This window comes from Ictidomys tridecemlineatus, chromosome 10, assembly GCF_052094955.1.
Source record: "Ictidomys tridecemlineatus isolate mIctTri1 chromosome 10, mIctTri1.hap1, whole genome shotgun sequence".
Classification (NCBI taxonomy): Eukaryota; Metazoa; Chordata; class Mammalia; order Rodentia; family Sciuridae; genus Ictidomys; species Ictidomys tridecemlineatus.
The window spans coordinates 122,560,236-122,578,771 of NC_135486.1; the positions used below are offsets into that span (position 1 = coordinate 122,560,236).

An 18,536-nucleotide genomic window follows, 5' to 3' on the forward strand; every position below is an offset into this window, starting at 1 on the left:
AGACAGGGACCTCCAGGTGTCAGGAAGGCAGTCACAGGACAAAGGCAAAGCCGAGGGAGGACTCTGGGGGCCGTGGGTGGCAGCTGAGCTTAAGGAGAACACTGGGACATCTGACTAGAAACTGGGGTGGGGGTCCTTGTCAAGCAGCAGCTCACACTCCAACCACTCTACCTGTGTACACTGGTAAGATGTCAAAGCCTGGCTCACAAAGCAGCTGGCCAGGACATGGAGGTTTCCCTGTCATGTGCTGAGGGTAGCTTCCCCTAATATGCACAGTGAATGGCAAGAGGAGAAAGGGAGGCCAACAGAGGAGACCAGAGGGAGGGAAATGAGCCAGGCGGTGGAGGCTCAGAACACCCAGGGCCCCTCGCAGTGCTGGTGGAGCAGCGAGGCAGCACCCTGTGCCACGTCTGCTGCCTCTTCAGTGTGCTTCCCACATGTGGCCTTGTGGCCTCTCCATGCACCAGGTGAAAGGATCATGGGCATGACTTAGATTCCTCATTCCTGGTGGGGAGTGCTCTGCCAGGCGAGCAAACAGGTCCCACTCAAGGATGAGGAGGTGGGATCTGAAGGCCACTGTGCGGCCCACCACATGCAAGCAGCAGGCAGCAACAGCATGCCTAGACCCCTGCAGCTCATCAACGGTGACTCGAGCAAGCGAAGGGCACACGAATCTTTAGATCTTAATGGAGCAGGTGACTGGGGGCTTCTCACAGTCTCAGAGACAGAAGTGCAGAAGGACCCTGACACCGCAACTGTTCAGGAACTAAAACATAGCAGTACGACACAAGGCAACACCAGATACCTCCTGTGGGCACTAGGGAGCAACAAGCCAATGGGCCATGCTACAGCAACAATACAGCGAGATCAGGAGAGGTGTGTGCCCCCTGTGCCACGCATCAGTTCCTCATGTGAAAACACGGAGAAGTCAGGAGATCAAAGCTCAGCACATAGACGCTGCCCACACAAGGCTCACGAGGGGTGGCCTACAGGACACACTGTTTGTGCGTGGGGTGGACTAAGTGGACTCAGGCTGCAGCTCACTGTGTAAGAGGCAGGAATTGGATTAGTCATAATTCTTGGTTCCTGGCACACTTTCATCCTAACTCCATGCATAGCCTGCTGTTATTTATTTAGTAATATAATTCATTATTTTTAGTAATGTAATGAACATTCCCCCTTGAGGAATTACACTTGCTAGTTTCACAAGAAGAGAAAATATGCAACTGCAGCCAGACATTCTAATGTAGGAAGGGATCCAGAGTTTGAAATTTATATCTTTAATCCCTCCAGGCTCTTGTGGCCACTACAGGCTTATGATCTCCAAAACACACATACTGTAAAACAGCTGATAGCATGCTTGTTTACATATTCTCATTTTTCTGGAATTATTTTGGCACCTTTGCAAATCTCAGACTTGGCCCTGAGAAGTGCAACAGTCTCATCCTATCTGGAAACAACAGGATAAATGTTGTTAATACTTCTTATATCAAGAAGAAAACAAATTATCAGCCCTAAAACATACAATTCTTTTTTTAAAAAAATATTTTTTTAGTAGTCAATGTACCTTTATTATTATTTTTTATTTATATGTGGTGCTGAGAACCGAACCCAGTGCCTCACACATGCTAGGCAACAACCCCAGCCCTCAGAAGCATAAGATTCTACTCCAAAACATTTTAAAGAAAAAGAAATGTTTCAGTGTGATGACTTTTGGGTGAAGTTGGACAAAATGGCCTGAAATGTGAATTTAACTGGAAATGTACAGCAACTGCAAAATAGAAACCTCTCCTTACTGCAGAAAGCAGTAGACACTATAGGAAATACAGCATTGAGACTTGGATTTTCTAGGGAAGTCTGGGCATTAGACATATCCAGACACTTCTGAAAAGAAGACATATGAATGGCAACACAGAAACACATACAAAACCGCTCAACATCACTAGCTACCAGGGAAGCTCAAATCAAAACTATCCACTCGGCCTCTCCAGAAGGAAGCAACAAGGCTGGGCAAGGGTGTGCAGAAGTGGGCACCCTGTTTGCTGCTGGTGGGAATGTCGCTTTGGAGCACCATATGGAGAGACATGGAGAGCCCTCAAAGACCGAAGCTTCTGGGGCTCCAGGCGAGCTAAGCAAGGCTCTCCGCCACTTGACGCAGCACGACTGGGTGCACACCCAAAGGAAAGAGAACCCGCCCGCCTTCACTGCAGCACCCCATCCCCCCAGTGTTCACTGCAGCACCCCCCCTAGTGTTCACTGCAACACCCCCCCGCCAAGAGGCAGTGTCGAGCCGCGAGGAAGAAACCCCATTACCTGGAACAGCACGGATGGCACTGGAGGCTGCGGTCCTGAGTGGAAGAAGGTGGCACAGAGAGGCAAGGACTGAGTGGTCCCCACACTGACGAGAGCCATCGTATGGATGCTCTTGTGGGTCTCCTTTAACCTACTTCACAGCAGAAAACTTATTAAAGGGCTGGGGCTGTGCTCAGTGGTAGAGCGCTTGCCTAGAATGAGAGAGGCCCTGGGTTTGATCCTCAGCACCACATAAAAATAAATAAGTGAAATAAAGGTTTTGTGTCCATCTACAACTAAAAAATAAATATTAAAAAAAGAAAGAAAACTTGTTACAGCGTGGCTTGGGTCTGTGTTCTGCCCAGCCTCCCTGTGTCCTGATGGGCCTGGCACACTCACCTCTGGAGCTGCCTGCGGGACCTTGCCCACATCTGTGCTTGGGCCTGCTCCTGCACAGGGCTCTCACCTTCGCTCCACCACAGCTGCTGCAACCCTGCTGGTCGTCTTCAAGGACCCCGCTCAGGCAGTTCTCTCATTTTTTGTTTGATTTTCACTGAATTTGTCTATTCTTCCTCAGCATCTTGTTATGGGTCAGACACAAAATCTAGGTTTCTGTTTTTTGTTGTTGTTTTAGATATTTCCATGATCAAGAAATATCAAGGAGGGGTGGTTCTCCCCCACCCCATACTGGGGATTGAACTCAGGGGCACTCACCACTGAACCACAACCCCAGCCCTATTTTGTATTTTATTTAGAGATAGGGTCTCACTGAGTTGCTTAGTGCCTCACTATTGCTGAGGCTGGCTTTGAACTCACGATCCTCCTGTCTCAGCCTCCCAAGCCACTGTTATTACAGGCCTGCATCACTGTACCTAGCAAGAAAATGGTTCTTACTCCAGCATTTAAAAACTGAATCCAGATAACTTTTTCTAATTTTAGGTGATTTTAATGAAGGTATAACATATAAGGGAAAATGTGGAAACCATAGGTGAATGAGCAATGAAATTTTATAGACTGAAGATAGATGAAGAAACAGAAACTAGCCATGCATCTCTGTCTGGCCTTGATGTGACAAGGCCTCTGTATGTTGTAGACACAGAACCAGAAGCTAGGGGAGGCTGTGGTGGAGGGGAGGCTGAGGTGGAGGGGCCGCTGGAGTCCAGGATTTTTGAGCCCAGCCTGGGCAGCATGGTTAGGGGATGTCTCAACAAGTAAACTGCCAGCACAGTGGACAGACTCTCTCTCCAGTCACTGGTGCTTTCCTCATGAAAACAAGCCAGGTCTGCACTTCCTGGGCACCAAGAAGGCACTGTGCTTCTGTGACTACCTATCCAATGCCCAGATCCCTGCAGTGACCATCCTGACAGACCACATTGTGGTATTAGACGTCCCACACCAAACTTCACAGGATGCTGCAGAAGCACTGGTATCTGCTTTCAAATAAAGTAGAAACACAGGAGAGGAAAAGAACTGTCATGCTGGGAGAGCACCTAGCTCTGTGGTGGCTGTTTGAAGGGGCATCAAATGTTAAGACAATGGAATGTGAATTTCTCTAACTATAACCACTAGAATACAAAGCTTGTCACGTCTGAGCACACATATAAAAAAAATGAGAAACTAAAGGTAAATCATACCTCAAATCCAGTGATAGTTGGAACAGTCCTACCATGGCACAGGAACCAAACTGAGACAACAGAGTCAACCTACCTTGGGGCTGAGCTGTGGCTCAGTGGCAGAATGCTTGCTTAGCACATATGAGGCGCTGGGTTCGATCCTCAGCACCATATAAAAATAATTAAATAAAATAAAGGTATCGTGTCTAACTACAACTAAAAAAATAAATATTAAAAAAAGGGGGACCAGCCTGGGGATGTGGCTCAAGCGGTAACGCGCTCGCCTGGTATATGCGGGGCGCTAGGTTCGATCCTCCGCACCACATAAAAATAAAGATGTTATATCCACCGAAAAATGAAAAATAAATATTAAAAAAACTCTCTCTCTCTCTCAAAAAAAAAAAAAAAAAAGCGCGGGGGTGGGGGGACCTATCAGGAGCCCACTGAGACGTGTCACATCCACCGCCAGGGCGGAGCTGGGAACCAGGACTTGAAAGTGAGACCCCTCTTGACACCTGGTTCTCTTCTTTTGAGGGGCTGGTTTTACTTGAGGAACAGAATACCTCATTAAAGTAGCTCAAAAACACAGGAAGTCTAGAGAGGAGGTGGAGGTCAGGCTGAAGCTAGGTTCAAGGCCCTTGATTTCTGTTTTCTTCTTTCTGTCATCTCCAGTGTGTTACAAAGTGGCTGCAACAGGGCCAGTTCAATGTCCTTTCATAGCAATGTTCAGAAGCAGGAAAAAAATGGGTAAACTTTCTTCATACGACTCTTATCCGCAACAGTTGGGTCAGAAAACTGCTAACAAACACCTCCTCACATAAACATGGCCAGAAGAAACTGGTCCATGGCCATCTGTCTACAGGGAGTCCTAGGAAGTGCAGCTGATGTTTGAGCTTCCTTTGTCTCACACCTGCTGAGCCTCACGCCCTGGGGCCCTGGCCAGGGGGACAATGCTTCTTCTCTTCATTCCACTTCTGAAACCCAGGAAAGGGTCCCAAGACAAGTCTGGAAGGACTCTCAGAGGGCAGGGTCACTGTGCTGGATGAATGACAACTCCCACCACCACCTCTGTCCAAGGCTGGCATGAACCCCCTCCCCACACAATGCCAGGAGGGGATTCTCATTGAAGGAGACCCATGTGAGATGGCAATGGCAGAAATCAGGCCACTGCTCTTGGAGGACCAAGGCACAGCAGCTTCCCCACGGCCAGAAACGAACGAGTTGATCTGGTGGAATGGAGAAGTGGAAAATGGGTGTTGGGCTGACTCAGTGGTAGAGAGCTTGCCAAGCAGGCCCTGGGTTTGATCCCCAGCATCACGAAAACAACAAGTAACTAACTAAATAAGTAAAAGTGGTCAGTGGAACAAGAGCAGTTCATAGTAAATGAGGCAAAACAGCTTCTTAATTTATTACGTGCAGTCACACATACCCACAAAAGACAGGCTGTGAGTAAACAAGTAACAGCACTGGAAGCGCACAGTGGAAACAGCAGGAGAGAACCCAGGGCTGTGGCCTTGCTTCTGTGTGTCTTGCAGAACAGGGAAAAGAAGTGGGGACTGCACAATTTCAACCGCTATCTCAGGTCGGAGACCCGGTACCAGGAAGCTTCTAAGAATGCCCTGAACAGACCCCTATAGCATACAGCCACTGGATCAAGAGTTCTGAAAAATAAGCCCAAAGTGTGATCCTACAGGTGGTTCAATACAACACTAATGGAATTCACAGCCATGCAGCCTCTCATATTAAAGTTAATTAAGCTCAAGATCTCGAGTCTTTACATTTTGCTGAGAATTTTGCACCAGCGAAACCTATTGCGCTGCTTGGGGTTTTGGAAACAACAGATAGCTCATTCACCAAGCGGTCCTAAGGGTGACATTCTGAGAAGGTTCAGAACAAGAGGAGACTATGCAAGTGATCAGCTGCCTTGCTGCTGCTGTGCCTCCGAGGCTGTTCAGGAGACCCTGGGGCTGGAGTGTACAGCATCACCCAATCCTATGGATCACTGTCCTTCTGGGCGCCTCCCAGAGGTCACCGAGCCCTCTGCTGCTCGGCACAGAAGTCCAGTAGCATGTGACTGCATGTTTGGCCTGGAAGAAGAAACTATGAGTATACACTAATTGTACTGGCCCTGTTGTAGTCACTTTGTGACACACTGGAGGTGACAAAAGAGGCAGTAGATAATGGTTCGGCTGGAAAAGTAAAAAAACTTAAGAAGAACAAGGCTGGAAAACTTGTGACCAAGGGATTTGCAGAAGAGTCTGTTGAGGGGCTGGGCAGGGGTTCAGCGGTGGAGCACTTATGAGGCACTGGGTTTGACCTGTAGCAGCACATAAAGATAAATAAATAAAACAAAGGTATTTTTTAAAAAGTCTGTTGGTAAGGGTTCCTACCTAGGACACAGTGCAGGCAACTCAGCAGGAGGCTCCCAGTGACCCAGGGACAAGAGACCACAGGGTCTCTTAAAAAAATCGAATGCACTCCAAGGAGCTCTGTTCTGGGCGTAGCCCAGGCCTCAACAGACACTGCTTTCATCAGAACAAGGAGGAAACACTGGATGAAATCCACTGCGTATTTTTCCTTAGAACCATCAAGGAGCAGGGATGGAAAGAAGTCTAAACGAATCAAATTCCAGAGAAGGACAAGTTCTTCTTAGGAATATTGAGCAAAGTATCTTTCTACCATGAATGGCCAGGCTGGGCACAGGTGGGCAGAGAGGCAAATTTAGAGATAAAAACATTTTGCTTAGACAAAAAGAAATAAGCTAAGCTTTAGCAACAGTGTGAACTGCTACGCAGATTAGAATCTGGAATCTGGAGGAGCTCCAGATGTAAAACTAAATCTCAGGGCCTGACCACTGTATCTGGGGGACTCTGCTGAGTATGGCTGGTGGGACCAAAGCTGGACACAGAGGATCTCCCAGTCTGGTGTGGCTTGGGTACAGGGTCCTGCTGCAGCTGTACTGGAGAGATGAAACAACTTAAGGTCTAATCTAGCTTCCTCCCAGCTGAAATCTTGATGAAAATCAAGAAATGAGACCCTTGCCTATAACACACAGGAATCTAGGGATTGGACTGAAGGTCAAATCTCCACAATCTCATTTGAATTCAGAGGTAAACTGAAGCTAAGGGTGTTGTTCAGCTCCAGCTCAGCTAACTGCCAGATTCCCTTCCTCACCCTAGCTGCATGAAGGAGGGGAGAACATGCTCTCTGGGGAAAATAAAACAAACAATATTGTTTAGTTCATTTGCTATCTATTTATAACAAGAAGTCCAGCATAAAGGCAAAACTTCTAAGTCACGAAGAAGCAAGTAATAAAACCCATAACTAAGGGAAAAATCAGCAGAGAGCCATGCATGAAGACTCTAAGACTGTTATCACGACTATGATAAAGAATGCAGGAAGAAGAAAAAATGAGGGAAGAAAGAGGAAGCTCAAGGACTGGAAAATAATCTGAAATGAAGAAGTCACCAGAGGAGTTGAACAGCAGACTAGACACAGAAGGCAGACCCAGGGAATTCAAAGACAGGTTAATTAAGAACTAATCAAAGCTCATGCCTGACCTGAAACAGAAGAAGCAAGAATCAGTCAAATTGTTACATTATTGTTAAACTGCTGAAAACCAAATACAAAGGGAAAATCTTACAGTATGTGTTTGGCAGCTTTTACTTGCAGGACAAAATACCTGAGAAAATCCACATGGAGGAGGAAGGACCTGTTCTGCTCGTGGTTTCAGAAGTCTTAGTAGTCCAGGGTCAGCTGGCTCCACTGCTTTTAGACCTGCAGCAAGGCAGAAGCATCATGGCAGAGCATGCAGGGGAAAGCTGCTCGGCTCACGGCACCCAGGAAGGGCTGGGGAAAGAGAAGGGGGCCAGAGACGATATACAATCCCCAAGGACTCACTCCCTTCAACTAGAAACACCTCCCAACAGTCCATCCAGCTATCAGCTCATTGATAGATCAACCCCTTGATGAGGTTAGTACTCTCACTCCTAGGAGCCCCAGCTCTGAACACTTGCTGCCCTGGGGACCAAGCCTGCAACACATAAGCCTTTGGGGGACATTCTTATCCCAAGCGAAAGATAGCAGTCAAAGCAAAGCAAAGCAAAGCAAAGCAAAGCAAAATAACTCTTCATTCATAAGAATGTCAGCTGACCTCACATCAAAAACATTGTGGAAGACAATAAAATAACAAATGTTACAAGTAAAATAATACAAAAAAAACCCCCCTGTCTACATAGAATTCTATGTCCAGCAAAGATATTCTCAAATAATGAAGAAAAAAGGCATTTTCAGCTTTAAAAAAACAAAACCAAAAAAACTCCCCAAAGAGTTACTAGCCTTCATACGCTCACTGTGAGTATGCTCAAGGAAGTTATCAGGCCAAAGAGGAAATGTCCCAGGTGAAATCTGCATCTTCAGAAAAGAACAGAGACAAATTTTACAGAAAGATTTGCAGCTGTTTTGTTCTACAGCAACCTTAATTAAAACAAGAAATTACAGCTAAAAGAAGGAGATAATATCCAAGAAAAGATAAAAGAAAATCATCTAAAAAATTTTAGATTAACCCAACAGAATTCAGGAAAAGAGAACAAAGGAACAAAGACAAATGGTCCCAATTAAAAACAAATAGCAGGGCTGAGGTTGTAGCTCAGTGGTAGAGCGCTTGCCTAGCGTGTGCAAGGCCCTGGGTTCGATCCTCAGCACCACATACAAAAAATAAATAAAATAAAGATGATATTGTGTCCAAATAAAAATAAATATTTTAAAAAACAAAACAAATAGCAAGTGGCGGTTCAGGCCCAGCCAGATGAGTGATGACTTTAAGTGTAAGGGATTCCATACTCCACTTAAAATGCAGGCTGTGAAACCAATTTAACAACCAAGGTTACCAGTGTATCAGCAACACACCTGAAATACGAAGGCTTACTGGGGAAATAGGCCATTCACGTGCACACAAAGACAATTCCATCTAGCTGTGCCTGTGAGGGAACAAGTCTGAACAGTAATTTTGATCTGGGACACTGAATCTCACATGAGGCCCCTTAGAAATTCTAGGAAGTTTCACAGAAGCAGCTGGAATATGAACCTGGGGCCTAATAGGAAACAGGGTCCCCATCACGGTGATAAGAGCCACAGAGTAGAAAGTGGGATTCAGGAGACTACACAATGCAGAAGTCCTAACCTGATGGGCTTCTGGGGCATCTATGAATCCACTGAAACCATAGGTAGAATTCTGTGCAGGATGTGTCTGCATTTTTGAGGTAGGCATTCACAGGTTTTATTAGGTTCTAAAATAAATTCCTAAATCTTAAAAGCTTAAGAACCAATGGAGGAGGGAGAGGCTGAGGAGAACCTAGAGGGCACTATGTATTAAACTGTGCAGCAACTCTGGAGTTAGACCACGGTGGGAAAAGGCATGGAACATGTTAGCAGCTCACTTCCAGCTTGCCATGTGAGTCACACAGCCACAAAACACATGACTTTCCATTCAAAACTGGGCAAATTGTCCCTGAAATGAGCTGACTCAGACATCATTACTGTTGGACTCCCCACAATAATATGAAAACCGTCTTTGTAACCTAGAGACTGAGATTCTGTATTCCTAATCCAAATGTGAGTTTTCTCCTCCCCTCACCCCATAAATCAGGGACCATTTCCTCAGCCACCTTCCTTTTCTGGAGCCCACCTCTGACAATCAAGTCTCTTTGCAAGCAGGACTTGCTGAAACCCAGGGCCACCAATGCTGGCTACATTAGCATTTGAGTTGCCACAGGCAGAAGAAAGCTCTGAAGAGCCTAGACTTGAGTGATATAGGTGATGCCTAACTGTAAATGTTGCAGCAAACAGACTTGGAGAGGCGGCAAGCAGCACTCTGGGGCAGGAGGAGAGCTCCAAGCTTTAGTTTATGCGGAGGATGGGGAGGTGGGGACACCATGAGGAGGACATGGGGGGGGGGTCGAGGGAGAGGTGGGGAGGGGACAGAGGAAAACAAACACTCCAAATTCTGAGCCCTGATCTACAGTTTCTCATAATATTTACAGGTTATTTGGCATCATCTTAGACCTATTCTAACATTAGGGCTTTTCCATCTTTTTTAAAAAAATTCCTAACCTATGTGGCTGAGGGCCTTAGGCAGAGTCTCTAACATGAAGCATACTCACAGAAACAGGTAATTCTGTTCACAGGTGTTACACTTCAAGAGGGAGTGGTCAGACTCCTGGGGCAGTAATTTATAATCCAAAAAAGTAGGAACCCATGGTTAATTAGGCTTCCTGGAAAAAGGAAGAGAGAAAGAGAGGGGAGCAAACCAACCCCTTCCCCAGGCACTGGTTTCTTACCAATTTTTGTAATTCCATTCCATGAGCTATCACATAAGAATATCTATGAAACCCAATTTCAAGACACACAATGGCCTCTGTTGTGCTTCATTACAAAGGACTCAAAATACAATTATAGTTCACATTTTATCTTTTCTTCCTCAAAATTATTGTCAGTTAAGAGACAGGCAAAGACAAAAAAGAAGGAAAGAAAAGCTGTATTGCAGTGTCCGCTGAAACCCTTCCAGTCACCAGTGTGAAACCCATTCTTCAGTCACACGGACTCAAATCAGAGCAGCTTCCTGACCTGCCCCTCAGGAGCACTGAGAGCAGCATCGCCAAGCCAATGGTAGTGGGGAACCCACACTGGCTATTGCTCTGGGAAACCTTTGCAATGCCATGTAGTCATGTATCCTGGTTCATAAAGTCCCCCAGCAGAGGAAAGCTATAAATTACCAGTTACAGAAAGGCAATCAAGACTATGAAGGCAGGATGCTAGACTGATTTCTGCTTCATTTTTAGCAAGCTGTAGTTCACAAAACTTTAAATCACATAAAGCATTTTAAAAGTCAAGAGGCAGTACATGAAAGAATATATACACACAGCTAATAACTAGAAAATGTTCAATTATGTTAATCAATGGAACCTATTAAAATTAGCAAAAATCTAAAATAGAATCACCTCTATTATGCTGGTAATTTAAAAATATTTTTTAAAATATTTTTTAGTTGTCAATGAATCGTTTTATTTTATTTATTAATATGCAGTGCTGAGGACTGAACCCATGCCAGGCACCACATACTGTACCACTGAGCCACAACTCCAGCTTGAAAGTATTTTTTAAAAAAAATCTTGGGCTGGGGTTGTGGCTCAGCAGTAGAGCACTTGCCTAGCCCATGCGAGGCCCTGGGTTTGATCCTTAGCACCGTGTTAAAATAAATAAATAAAATAAAGGTGTGTGCCCAACTACAACCAAAAAATAAATATTTTTAAAAAATTTTACCAAGATATATTGAGCATCTTAAAAAAATCCCAGATGGTTGGACCTGGCTTATTCCTACTTTTATTAGTCTAAATGTAAATAAAAACCTAAAATTTAGTATTTCAAAGATGTTTGATACAGCATCGTCTGTCAAAGAGAAACACAAGAGAAAAACGGCAAGATGGACTAGGGACATTTACTAGGGAGATGTATTCTGTTTGCTCATCTATTCGTTCATTCACTGCTATGTTTCAGGAAGGACTGGCGATGGCTCCTGTGATGGTACACTGCATTATGCGTAAAAAAGCAGGCACACGATGGGAAATGTCCATCAGTACTAATAGGAAAAAGTTAGACAGAAACTGCGTGCATAAAGGAAGACATATATTAAGATCTTACCTTTATTTAATAAAATGCAGAGGGCAGGGAATATACTAAAATATTAAGAATTGTATGTATCTAGGTAATATTATAAATAATTTTCATTCTTCCACCATTTTAATTTTATATAGTGAAAAAAATACTTTTTATTATAAATATGTATACTTAGGGAGGTACTGGGGATTGAGTCAGGGGTACTTTACCACTGAGCCACAACCCCAGCTGTTTTAGCTATCTCACTGCTGTGACTAAAATATCTGAGCAGAACAACTGTAGGGGAGGAAGAGTTTATTTGCAGGTTCATGGTATCAGAGGTCTTGGTCCATGGAAGGTCGCTCTATCTCCTCAGGGCCCAAGGTGAGGCTAAACATCATGGTGGGAGAGCGTGGCAAGAGGGAAGCAGCTCACAATGTGATCAGGAAGCAGACAGAGAGACTCCACTTTCTACATACAAAATATCTACCCCACAGCCATGCTCCCAGTGAGCCACCTCCTCCAGCCACACCCCATCTGCCTCCAGCCACCAACCAGTTCATCCCATCAGAGGTTAATTCACTGACCTTGTCATTTCTCCCCTGCACCTTCTTACATTGTCTCACACGTGAGCTTTTGGGGGACACCTCACAGCCATACCATATCACCAGCCCTTTTTTATTTTTTGAAAGAGGGTCTTACTAAGTTGCCCAGGCTGCCTCAAAATTGCAATCTTCCTTCCTCAGTCTCCTGGGTAGTTGGGATTATAGGCATGTGCCACCACTGCCAGCTTGAACTTAAATTTTTATATTAAAAATGTTTATATGTAAGTATAAAAAGGATAAAGATTACTTAAAAATAAGCTTATTTTCATATTCAATGGTTTACAAGAGACAGCCCTTCCTACACTGCCACAAATGAAGAACCGAAGGAGGAACTGAAAGTGACTAAGAGCAGGGGATCCACACGCGAATGGCCTCAGGAAACACATTTCACTGTCACCAGGTTTCCAACTAAGAGTACCAAAAGGAAGAGAATAAAGAGATGACCTATCACAAGGCTATGGGGGAGGACACCGACACACACAAGAGAACATGAAAAAAGCTCTGGAGGTGGATGGTGACAGGAGCCAGTGTGAAGGGCTCAGTGCTGTGGCACCACACCCTGGAAGATGGCTGAAATGGCACAGTGAGGTCAGGGATGTCGGACAACAGTTGTTGGAAAGAATGCGGAAGGTCTGCCTTGAGATGGCAGCAGCATTCACCCAGATGAGCCCTTTCTGGAAGAGTGCTTGTAAAAACACCAACCTGACCTGTACAAAGAATAGCTAACTGCCCGTGGCAGCAGCCATCCCTCAGCTGGAAGGCTGGTGCGTCCGTGCGTCTGCCTGTTCAGCCACTCTTCCCACATACTGGGTCCCGAGAAGTGGTGCCTCCTCTATACAAACACTTAAGAGGAACGTATCCACTAGATTTAGAGAAAAAAGGCTTGAAAAGTAAGTCTTAATGATTCTCGTTTTATGCAAAGTTGTGGGAACTAGCTATGGACGAATCTCTCCAATGTGAGTACTACTCCTAGAAGGGGGCGGCACTCATTGAAGAGCTGTCCCCATGGTTCACAGGAACAGCTACAATTGTCTTTAAAATGCAGATTTCTGATAATAAAGCACTCATGCGCAGAATCACTCTAATTTAGAACAATTTTTTGATCATAAAAAAGCTAGAACTAAAATAAGGAAAAAGCCACTTGGAGTCCGACTGTGTGTCCAGTTGCTCTGGGGCACTCACTCACCCTTCTGGTGTTCTCGAGGATCCGGGGGTCCGGCTTCCCGTAGTTGGGTGGGTTGGCATAAGGGTCATACCCCAATTTGGCAAGCATGGGTGCAATCGCTGCCATATCTTGTAAGACATCTGGAGGGATCTTCCCCACCCATTTTGACAGAGCTCCCACATTGACTGGCTTGATGACTTGGTCTGTAGATCTCTCCACTCTGAAAACAATGCAATAAATACTTGCTTTAAATTTTTAAAATGTTAAAAAAACACTAAATTATTATTTTTTTTAATATTTATTTTTTAGTTTTCAGCAGACACAACTCTTTGTATGTGGTGCTGAGGATCGAACCCGGGCCACACGCATGCCAAGCAAGCGCGCTACCGCTTGAGCCACATCCTCAGCCCCACTAAATTATTTTTGATGACTTATAACTTAAAACTCTGAATTATTTTTGATAAAAATTATAATTGGATTATAAAGCAATTGCAAAGAAGGGCACTAATAAGGTTTAAATCTATTTACCAGACTTTTTAAAAAATAATTGGACAGTGATTACTGGCAACCTTAGTTTCTAGAAGCAGGGAAAATGGTCAGGCTGAAAACATCTGTATAAACTATGTTGACACATTGATCACAGCATGGGGGGGGTAACAAAGGTAAGTCCTCTCAGAAAAACTGTGAACTTACTTGAAATACATTAAAAAATGAGACCGATGGACGACTAGAGAGAGGGACAGAGATGGACAGGTATGTAATAAAGCAAACAGTAAAACGTTAACTGTAGAATCTTGCTGGTGGGCATGATTCTTTTGATTTCTTCTGCATGTTTGAAATTTTCTTAATAAAACACTGGCGGGGGGAGGACCATGAAGCATAAACCATTAAGAACGCAAAATATCCACTTGTTTTATCTTTCTGTTGACTTCCCAAAGACTCCTATTTTCTACAGAAAAAGTGCTGCTTGATTTTCAGTATCACAGAATTAAGACTACAGGACAATGTGTTCTGAATCTCGACCTGGAGATTACACCACCTTTGACCAAATGCCTAATGACCTTAAGATATGACATAGGGGCTGGGGATGTGGCTCAAGCAGTAGCGCGCTCGCCTGGCATGCGCGGGGCACTGGGTTCAATCCTCAACACCACATAAAAATAAAATAAAGATATTGTGTCCACCTAAAAAAACTAAAATAAATAAATAAATATTTAAGAAAAAAAAAGATATGACATAAATGAAATGACATCTGGGGTTCTACGGAAGTGCTCAGGAGTTTTTTTTTTTTCAAGGTCAGAGTAGAAATTAGAAGTTTATTAAAGGACAGCAGAAAGGACTTCTCCCGGAGGAAGAAGGGGACCCAAGAGGTGGAATCCCAGTGCTCAGGAGTTTTATACCCTAACACACAGAAGCCACTCAAATCTAGCAAAGGTAAACGCTCTTTTCATTGAGGCATCTGACTCCTCACTGCAGAGCTCATCACTGGATGAGGGTCTTTCAAAGGCTCTGCTCAGGACAGATGTGCAGCAGAGTGGCTCCTCCCTGGGGGTCTGGCACCACCACTCAAACTTGCCTGCTGTTCTACACCACATTCTTTCCCCTCAAGTTTTCTCAAGGATTCAACTTAAGCATTTTCACGCTGTACACGCCCCCGCCCCCAAAGTATCACCCCTAAACATCATTGCTGGACATTCTTAACCCAGGTAAAGAGCACCTGGTTTTCCAGGACAGATGCAATTGGTAACAACTGCCCAGCCTCATCATGAGCAGCACTGTGGTAAAGTATACTGTCCTGCAGCAGGCCAGTCCAGTCTTGATAAACAACCCCACCAGAGACTGTGATGGGATGAGGAGAGCAGGGGCACTTCCCAGCTACCTCCAGTCCACATGCCGTACCATCCTCATGGAGAGGACCACTTTCTCCTGCCTGCTGCCATGACCTGAGTTCCCCTCTACCACTGAAAAAGCCCTCTGCTTGCATATCAATAGTGGTTTCCTTTTGGCTTATCTGCCGGGTTTCTGTTCTCTCAAAAGGGCTCAGGGGTCACTCCAGGTAAACTGGGCTAAGTGGACTGCGCAAAATAACCACACAAGAGACACAAATACCTTTTTCTTTGGGGTAGCTGCGGCGAGCGAGAGCATGCGCTGACCCCTTTTATCAAGGAGAAGCTATTCAAATGAGGCAAGGGGTCAGGTTTCAGGGGGCTGAGTCTATCTTCATGATGTTCACTGTCAGCAGGTTGACTGACACCTGGGTAGGCCACACCCAAGGGCACAGTAAGAGAAGGGGACACACACAAGGCACTTCCATGGAAGATTCTATCCCAAACAGGGCAAAGGGTTATATTACAAAGAAACAGGTGAGCATAGCTTCACCCATGGGGCTTCACCCATAGGGCTGTGGCAAGATACACCCATGCACGAGACACCGACCCTCGGATCCAAAAAGAGTGGGGAAAGCTCTAACACATTTCTGTGACTGAGTGCCTCAGCACCCAGCAGGGGAGTGTGACTCAGTCACGTGCAAGGTTGATCTCCCACATTTATCCATCACCCCACAGGATACAGGAGGGTCTGTGTCTTAGTAATCTCACCATCACCCACACCTAGTACATTAACATATGATGGATGTTCAATAAATCTGTATCAAGTAAATGACTGAAGCTTTTCATAGAAAAAAGCATGTTATAGCAACTTATACAAATGGGCATAAGAGATTCAAGTATCATGCCTTGGTAAGACCATGGCTAAGGATGAGTAAGAGAGACACTAAGAGCATCCAGTGCTGACCTCTGTGTGCACACGGGCTTTAGAGAATGGGGGTCATGTCTGCAGAGACTTAAAGAACAAACAAACAAACAAACAAAAATACTCCAGAAGAAAAAGAAAGGCTTGTAGGACACAAAGAGTGACATTTTCTGTCCATCTAAGTCAGGCATGGGGTGTATATATATCTAATTTAATCCTTACAACCACCCAGGAGAGGGAGGTGACCAATATTTACTTTTAAATGGGTAAGCAAGTGATTTGCCCAGGGTCACCTGTTCTGGGAATAAATGAGCTGGGTGAGCTCACAGTGTCTGCCTCTCCAATGTCTCTCACTGCCACCTCCTCATCACCTGCACGCTCACCTCCTGTGCCTTCTTGAAAGCCCTGCCCTCCATCTGATGTAGCACAGATAGACAGGGCTTGACTGTTCCAGTGCACTGTAGATACAACAGGTACATACAGTGCTGCACTGGAGGTTTGACAATGCACTCACCAAAGCATGTTGTGGGGCATTTACTGAGGTCCACGGGTAATTCCTACCATGACTGATGTCAGCTGCTAATATGACCTTGCTCACTGCAGAACTGGGAAGAGCCAATCTCCATCAGGTAGACCCTTGGATAACTAAGGCCACAATCTCTTGAGTCCAAACTCTGAAATCAAAAAGCTCCGAAAACATCTTCCTATAACTCGTTTGACAGCAAAATGTAAACAAACCAAAAGGATTAGTTTGTTCCACTGGACACACACACCCTGGGATGTGTTTGCCATGGAGGGCTGGCATGGTAAGTGGATGATGTGTTACACATACCTTTTAAGATCCAAACAACTTCTGAAGTCTGAGATGCATCTGTGAAGGCACCAAGGTCCCACACAATCTGGTGTGCCTTGAGTGGAAGGTGGCTGTACCTAGATGATGGTGGGAAAAGCAGGGGTCCTAACTGAGGGCGGGTCTGATTGCATGATGACGCTCACCATTCAGCGCTGACAACTGCAAGAAGACTGAAGGAGGAGGCCTGCCGGTTCAGGTAAACGGTAACGATGCTGTGTCTGATTCATTTATATTTTGAAAGAGTCAAGAAACACTTAAGGCTTCCACCAGACCAAAAGAAATAGAAATTAAATTCCAAAGATTATTTTAAAAACTGATAAGCCTTAGCCACCAAGAGGATATGGCAGTGCAGAGAAGAGGAGGCTCTGGTGAGCTTGCTTTCTGGCCTGGAGGCCTGGGTGGACAGTATTGATGGGCATTAGGACACAGCATGTGGAGGAAAGCACGGGAGTGTTTTTATGTTGCTGCTTCGTTTTGTTTGAGCTATACAGAACAAAGAAAATGACCAGAAAGTTATCAGAAGTCTGGGGGAAACTGGAGTTGCCTGGAACGTAGCAGCACGGGCCCAGCAAACATGACCTGCTACAACTCCACACCAACGCAGCACGGCTCTGCAGATCAGATGTTGAAGCCCAGCCTGAGACACACAGGACATCAGAATGAATGACCCTGGAAAGGCTTCTGCTACATAGCACCGAGTCAGGAAAGGTACCACCGTGAATGCCCCCAGGAGGCACACGGCAAGACCTGCTGCCTGTCATCGGAGCAGCAGAAATGGCAGTGCACATTTCTAAGCATGAATCAAGCCCAGTATGTTCTGAATACCCATCATATGTCCGGGTGTTAAGGTAATAAGCACGCAAAGATGACTGCAGCCCATGGGCCTCCTCTCAAGAAGCTCAGAATCAAAAAGCAGCAGCTCAGAATCCAGTGAGACCACCATGCACACAAGATCAAAGTGCAGCGGCTGGACACAGGGCTGTGAGGACACCTGTGGGGACAGGCCTTCTGCTGCAGTCAGGCAGGCCCCAACAGCTAAGGTGTGACTGACAGGCCAGGTCCTGGGTCAAACCCAGTTCCATGGCCTGCGTTTATCCGGCCTGCAGGCTCTGGATGACATTTATATTCTAAACAGTTTTTTTTAAAAAATCAGGTGATATTTCATAACACATGACAATCTCATGGAATTCCAATTTTAACACTTGTAAAATTTCATTATAACACAGCAAGATCTGCCATTTACATATTGTCTATGATGCTCTTCTGAGGCAAGGGCAGAGCTGAGTAGCTGAGGTGAAGACCACACAGTGTGCAAACCTGAAATACTGACTAGCCCACTACAGACAGTTTTGTCCACCCTGATCTAAGGCTCCATCACAAGGGAATTCAGGGTTTCTGTGGTGGGGTGTCTTCCTGGCACAAGCCTCACTACAACTCTCTGCACAGAAGAACCTGGCCAGTGTGGAGGATTGCATATAAATAAATAAAATAAAGGTCCATTGACAACTTAAAAAAATTAAAAAATAAAATAAAATAAAAAGGGCTGGGGATGTGGCTCAGTGGTTAAGCAGCCCTGGGTTTAAAATCCTCAAAACCAAAACCAA

General features: G+C 45.1%; 1 protein-coding gene across 4 annotated transcripts in view; it reads right to left on the reverse strand.

Moving 5' to 3' along the window:
- Tpst1 (tyrosylprotein sulfotransferase 1) overlaps positions 1 to 18,536 on the reverse strand; it is a 96,623-nt gene that overhangs the window by 21,296 nt on the left and 56,791 nt on the right. For 2 of the 4 annotated variants that reach the window (XM_078023972.1, XM_078023974.1), the window contains one exon: positions 13,350 to 13,548. In XM_078023972.1, the coding sequence (XP_077880098.1) occupies positions 13,350 to 13,548 (199 nt within the window). Of the gene's footprint in view, positions 1 to 7,587; positions 7,683 to 10,066; positions 10,178 to 13,349; positions 13,549 to 18,536 lie in introns of all 4 variants that reach the window. The other 2 variants (XR_013426915.1, XR_013426916.1) reach the window with 2 other exon arrangements.